At 40.4% G+C, this 7,257-nt stretch overlaps 1 protein-coding gene across 1 annotated transcript; it reads left to right on the forward strand.

The window, feature by feature from the left end:
* Positions 1-2,503: 2,503 nt before the first annotated feature.
* Positions 2,504-6,815, forward strand: LOC103700863 (scarecrow-like protein 21). Its single transcript, XM_088718446.1, has 2 exons — positions 2,504-2,669; positions 4,756-6,815. The coding sequence occupies exon 2, from the start codon at positions 4,895-4,897 to the stop codon at positions 6,554-6,556; it is 1,662 nt and encodes a 553-aa protein (XP_088574572.1). The 5' UTR covers positions 2,504-2,669; positions 4,756-4,894; the 3' UTR covers positions 6,557-6,815.
* The last annotated feature ends 442 nt before the right edge of the window (positions 6,816-7,257 follow it).

The following is a 7,257-nucleotide window of genomic DNA, read 5'->3' on the forward strand; positions in this document are numbered from 1 at the left end:
CTGTTTGTTGAGCTAGTTGACTTTAAAGTAGTTAACTTAAAGACTGAAAATTTTCGAACAGTTTGAGCTACGGCTTCCGCTAGCGCGTGATACTGACTTGAAGCTACTCCCATTTTGATGGAGTTGTACTGGCTCTGGCACAGATTCAGATACTAGAGAAAGCTCACATATTAATCATAATCTTTAGAGAAAAGAAAGTGATTTTATAGTTCCAGTAAAAGACAGCAATGGAGGGTGTAGTGGAGAGAGCCAAGATCAAATATGACAGTTGGAGGGGAGTGAAATGCTTACATGCAACTAGAACAACCCACCCTTTATCGCTCAAGTCATTGGCCTCCTTTTCCGAGCTATGCCATCCCAGTTTGAAATTTTAATCTCCTTTTCCGAGCTATTAAATAAACTATCCCATTTTAATGTAATACATGGCCATGATGTGGCATTCTTGGAAACAAGTTTTAATTGGAAAACAAACTATTAAAAATTTTCGGTCAATTTAAAATTCTAAAATTAATTTTTAATAGAATATAGCATGCTATTTTTTAAAAAAATTTGGGATTTTTTCTGAATTTGGGAAGGGGATGAACTTTCACTCTACTATCCTTTTAATAGGTGTAGGGATAATACTGATGTAATTATGTATGAGAACTTAATATGCTAGTTTTGGCTTATTCCAAGAAACATCTTTTCCTTCCATGCATGATATCAAAATATCATGCAAATGAGCTCAAATTTGTATCTAAAAGATTGTCAAATTTGTGAAGTCCTTCATATGTATCTAGGAACATTCAGTTCATTAATATGGAGCTGACAATTCAACAATCAACTATCCCCATCATTAGCTCTAATTTTTCCACCATTACCGACCTTCCTAGCAAAATAAAAATATGTGCTACCTTTTGCATCTTTTTATTTGTGTTTTGAAATTAAAGACAATATTTTTGCACAAATAGCATTTTTTTTACTGCAAGTACTTGCTTGTGACAACTTCTGTCACAATCTCTATCCTAGATGATTGTTGAGAATCTGTAGGTAAATATCATGTAGGCATCTCATGTTGGATTTTGAAACTAATCAGTTGCAGATGCCTTAGCTGATATAGGAAAATCTCTCATGAACTATTTCATATAGCAAAATCATGAGTAGCCCAATATCCTCTCTAATCTTAAAAATCCTTGTTACATGACATTTGTTGTATCTATTTTGGGAGATTTCAGGATCAAGCGCTATCATTACATCAAAACCGACCAGTGATAGAGAATGCGCAACTTTATTTTTTTAAACCGCACCAAGAAACAGCGCTTGAGTCGACTCTGCCATGCACAACGAGCTGACCCGCCATGGGTTCAGAGACCCACCCAGGGTATAACCCATCTACTAACCGGTGCATCTATGCTGGCAAGGGATAGGTTTTGTTGCCATCTGCTCCGCCACACGACCTGCGGACCCACCGCTCCACCGCTGACTTGCAGCATGGCCGACGGGAGATGAATTAGAAAACATTACTATCATATCCTTCAAAGACCTCATCATGAGTCACTGACTATGTAGGACTCCATAAATTATGCTAAAGATGAAGATGTGACTCATGTAGGCCATTGGGTTTAGATATCTCTTACCCAAGTCACCAAACGGTGAAGGTTTTTTTGATCATTTCAACTAGGAAAATGCTACAGTCATGCATGCAGTCACCACTCAGTGCAGTAGTTTTAAATGGGAAGATAGTGGCTAAATGGCAATTGGACACTGGCAGATTTCACCTACCCTCTCTCTGTGTGCTGCATCAAATAGCCAACCGGTACAGTTTTAGCTGGACTTTGATAAAACAAGAAAAAGTGAAGGGAAAAAAAGAGAAGATTGGCAAGCACTCAGCTTCTTCTTCCTTTGTTTTTGTTGGTGGAAATTGGAAAGCACAAGAGATGATAAAGTAATAGAGTGAGGTGAAGGAGCACTGAGCTCACTACTTTGGCCACCAAGGTGGTAGTCTAGTGGTACTGGGCAGCAATTCTAACCACAAGGTCCCAAGTTCGAATCGCTGCGGCGACGATTAAATTGTGGATCAGAGCTCACTACTTTGGCCACTGCTTGGACTTGTGGTGTGGGACCGCTCTTGAACCGCTAGTAGCCGGGGTGGTGCCGGGTGTGACGTACTCACACGTGGGACTCGAGCCAGAGCTCAGAGGAGTAGCTGAGCCGGGCCCACGGTGGGGAGGGTATGAGTAAAACCAGTTGGGGTGCCCAACACACGGCCATTTCTGCCCGCATCGAACATTCTCCTGGCGGGGCGGGGGCCCAGTGGGGGCTGCTACGCGGGATGAGCTTGTCCCTTCCTCTCCCCTACCCCTTTTCTTTAGCCAAAAAAAAAAAAAAAAAAAAAAAAAAAAAAAAAAAAAAAAAAAAAAAAAAAAAAGAAGAAGAAAGAAAGAAAGAAAGAAAAAAAAAAAGGAGCACTGAGCAACTTCCTGGTAATTCTGGACAAGTGGAGGGCTGTTATTTTCGTTGTCTGGGTTACGCTTTCTTAATACCCACTAACTTGAGACACGCTCGCTCTCTCCCTCTCTCGCTTTCTCTCTTTCTCGCTCGCCCCCTTCCTGAGGGTAAGGGAGAGGAAGCTAATTGAGTTAGGGTATGGAAGCTGCTTGTTGCTTCAGTTCCTAAGAGCTTGTTTAGAGGTATGTGAAGCTTTGCTTTGCTTTGCTTTGGAAGCCTCAGTTAAAATTCTCCTCTAAATCCTCTGTTTGATGATTATATGGATGCTTCCTCTCTTCATACGATTTTATTCCTTAATTTGTCCGTTTAGGAATTAGAGTAGAATCTTCTCGTTGATGGGTTTTCACAAGAAATTTGCAACTCTCTCGCGCGCGCGCGTTAAAGGAGTTGGGGAGTTGCCGTAGATTTCATATATTTAGATGTTTCTTTTTCTTTTATAATTAAGTTATTTATTTTGCAGAAAAGGATATATAACCTTTTCACAAATCACAAGTGATGATTAGGTTCCTAAACCCAGAAAGTGGTCTTAGGCTGGGATGAAGAAGGGTTATTTACTGTCTACTGGTTATTCCTTGAAAAATCTTCTAAAATGATTGGTTGGTTACCAATGTTTCTGAGGAAGGTAGAAACATATGTACCAGTTGATGCCTTTTATTTTCTATTTTCCATCTATTATGAAAGATTGATGGTGAGTTCAGGAGTACATGTTGAGCTTATTCTAAGAATTGTTGCTGCTTTTTAGAATTCTGCGTTTTAATGGAATAGAATTGTGTATAATTGTAGAATCTCCCCGGATCAGCGCATATACAAGTTTTTTTTTTCCCTTTTGGAAAAAAAGCCTCTTGATATTGATGCTGTATCTCTTTTTTTCCACATATTCCATCAAATTGCATGGGACATCATCCTCTAGGGTCTGCGAAACTGCAATGGTAGCGTATGATATGTTAGACTCAAGCAGCGCTGGATCAGATTTTAAAACAATCGAACAATTTGCAATGTTTGACATGCAAATTAAGGATGGGTGTATTTGCTTCATTCATCTGAATCAGTTCTATGGTAGGTTTAGGGCCGATATAAAGTTTACTTGCATTACTCAGTTTAGAAGCATTTTTCTTTGCTGTCAATTAATATAGTGCACATGATGTAAGGAACTTTTATAGTTGTAATTTTCATAATAATAGCAATATTAACAAGAATAACTAACATCTAGCAGTTAGTGTTTATAACATACTGCTTAATTTTTAGTTGTAACAATAATATCATAATTAACATATTGATATTATAAACATTTGTCAAAGGACCAACAAATGTGGTCACATAATTAATATATAGGCTGTGTATGCAACTGTTCAATGCTAATCCTGTTGCATATGTGCGCAAAGTGCGAGGCGAACCACCTTTTCAGTTCATATGCGGCCTAATTGCGTATACTAACTGTGAGTTATGTGGTGCGGTCAAGGGACTGCGTATGCATATGCAGCCATATATGCAGCCTCATGCACCGCATTTAAAATGTTGTCCACCTATTGAGTGGAAGAAAAAAAACGAAGAAAAGTATATCAGTTGCACTTTCGTGCCATAAAAAGGCTACTAAGGAGAACTTCATGTAGCTGTCTAGAGGATTGTTTGAGTGTTCTGCTGCACCTTTAGGTGGGGCTGGACTTATTCTAATACATATTCTCATACGTGTTTGGTAGGGCATATCCCTTAAAGGAAAAGTGTGGGTTTGGCATTGTTAATTTGACCCCATGTTTATGTCTTACTGGTTGATGCTTCTTTCTTTAATGGATTCATCAAAATGTTCCACAGATTAACATTAATAAGAACTGAAAATATTTTTGCATAGGCATATACATTAACAACTAAATACATTTCTTCCATTGTTGAATCCTATTATTTGGAGTTCAAAGTTTTCTTCCTGGCATAAACCATCACCAGTACAAAATATCTTAGCAAGATTGGTTTCTGTCAAGGCACCACTTTTAATTCAAAAGTTTTATTGGGGCTTTGACAGCTTCTAAGGTAACTGCAAGAACTCTATGTAACTACAAACATTTCTATTCTTCATCCGAACTATGATTGGTGCCTTGATCAACTAGAAAGACTCTTTTCAGCTGAAAAATGCTTAGTCTCTATGGTTTTAATTTTTTCTAAACACATTATCTTTGCAACATATTAGATCAGTGAATCAAATCTTAAAAAGGCCTTTGCTTTCATTGCTCGCTGAATTAATAAATATTTTGTTATCCTTTTATTTTGGGTCCTCAGAATAGTAGAAACTCCACAGTAACTCATATACCCGCAAGAGTTGCCCGTTCAGATGAGCTCCTCATTTATTACCATAGGATGTTCTGTTCCAAATGATCGCTCATTGTTCTAGATAGTGGTACCACTTGTTTGTATCGGCATGCCAGCTCCTCATAAAAGCCATTCAGTCAATCATATATCCATGCAAGCTTCTAAGAAATGCGGAAGTTCACAAGAGTCTCAAGAATTGGACCTTCAGCACAATTTGACGCCTAGAAGAGAGGAGGAAGTTCAGCTCAGGCCACAGAACTACCAGTCTTTTGACCACCTTTGCTCTGATAATCGATCCCTATCTCAAAGTTGCCCCCTTCAAGCACCTCATATGCAATATTGCACACTTGAGTCCTCCTTGCCAACAGCTTGTTGTGCACTTCGCGACTCTCCATCAAGTCTCAGTTTCTCCCCTTCTTTTGGGAGCCCTGTTTCACAGCAAGATTATCAGTCAGACAACATCAATGGATCTCCATTAAATGTTTCATGTTCAACTGAAGACCCCACTGATCTGAAACACAAGCTAAGGGAATTAGAGGCTGCGATGCTTGGGCCTGACTTAGATACCATTGGCAGCTCCGAATGTAGCTTCAGGAGCTACTTGATGACCAAACCAGAGATGTGGAAACAAATGATGGGCATTCCTGAAGGAGACCTGAAGGAAACACTCATTGCTTGTGCACGAGCTGTGGCAGAGAATGATGCTCAGGTAGTGGATTGGCTAATAGCTGAGTTAAGGCAGATGGTTTCTGTTTCTGGAGAACCCATCCAAAGGTTAGGAGCTTACATGCTGGAAGGCCTTACTGCTAGGCTGGCTTCTTCAGGCAGTTCTATCTACAAAGCTTTGAAGTGTAAAGAACCTACAAGCTCTGACCTCCTCTCTTACATGCACATTCTCTATGATGTGTGCCCTTACTTCAAGTTTGCGTACTTGTCTGCAAACGGTGCCATTGCCGAAGCTGTGAAGAATGAAGATAGGGTTCACCTTATTGATTTCCAGATTGCACAGGGCAGCCAATGGATGTCTCTGCTACAGGCCTTTGCTGCAAGACCTGGTGGGCCTCCATGTGTGAGAATCACTGGCATCGATGACTCCATGTCGGCATATGCCCGAGGTGGGGGACTACACATTGTGGGGCAGAGGTTGCTTCGCCTCGCTGAATCATGTAGTGTGCCATTCGAATTCCATGCTGCTGATGTGTCTTGTTGCGATTTAGAGGTCAAGGATCTAGGCATTCAGCCTGGTGAAGCCCTGGCTGTAAACTTTCCTTTCCAACTGCATCATGTGCCAGATGAGAGTGTTAGCACCGAAAATCACCGAGACCGGATTTTGAGAATGGTCAAGGGCTTGTCTCCCAAGGTGGTTACTCTTGTAGAGCAGGAATCTAATACAAATACTGCTCCTTTATTCCAACGGTTTGTGGAGACTCTAAATTACTATACTGCAATATTTGAATCAATAGATGTGACTCTTCCTAGGGAGAGCAAAGAGAGGATCAACGTGGAACAACACTGCTTGGCAAGAGACATAGTGAACATAATTGCCTGTGAGGGTGCAGAAAGGGTCGAACGACATGAGCTTTTTGGGAAATGGAAATCACGGTTTACAATGGCTGGATTTAGTCCTCTCCCATTGAGTCCGTTTGTGAATGCCACTATCAAGTCACTTCTGGCAAAGTACTGCGAGAATTATACACTTGAAGAGAGAGATGGTGTCCTTTATCTTGGATGGAAGAATAAGCTTTTGTCGGTCTCCAGTGCATGGAGATGAACTTCAGGTTTGACATGCTGATGATTTGTGCATAACTTTTCTATGGCTGTTGTCTTTTAATCCGTTAACATGGTAAGTCGTATATTTGATGTGTTGCATCTTATAGAAGGCTATAGCTCTTTGTGACTTGCACTCAGCAAAACAAAAGAAAGGTGACTTGTAAGCTCCAGAAAAACTTATGCTCCAACATTTAAGTTTGCAGTCCTACTGTAACCCTTTTATATTGAAATGATAAGAGAAAAAACTTGAGCTTCAATAACTCTGTTAATTAATCTTGTTTGCCAAACATAAGATTATGTACACTGCATTATGTTTCCTGTGTGTTTTTGCTTTTTTTTTTTTATAAGCAAGGAGTTGCCTATGTTGGTGAATGTGCTTTGAATACAGAGCAAGGTTCGCTGTACCGGTCGGTACCGAGCGTACCGTACTCGTACCGATAGATACCGGTATCGGTACACCAATATCGGTAGGGTCGGTACCGAGCGTACCGTACCGTACCGACACTCGGTACGCCTATACTAGTGCGGCACCGGTACGGGGTTCGGTACCGGTACGGCGAACCTTGATACAGAGTATGTTTTGAAGAACATAAAGAAAACTAGGAAAAATTGAGCAAGGAGATGAGATGAGAAAATCATCACTCAAGTACGAGCTGATGCAAAACTGATCGAGATGGTGTAGGCATTCCTTGAAGATATGAG

Source organism: Phoenix dactylifera, chromosome 1 (genome assembly GCF_051530095.1).
Source record: "Phoenix dactylifera cultivar Ajwa chromosome 1, Ajwa_hap1_PhDact_Kaust_v1.1, whole genome shotgun sequence".
NCBI lineage: Eukaryota > Viridiplantae > Streptophyta > Magnoliopsida > Arecales > Arecaceae > Phoenix > Phoenix dactylifera.

Bases quoted from the DNA above. Each gene is read 5' to 3' on its own strand.
- LOC103700863 (XM_088718446.1), top strand. From the start codon at position 4,895: ATGCCAGCTCCTCATAAAAGCCATTCAGTCAATCATATATCCATGCAA.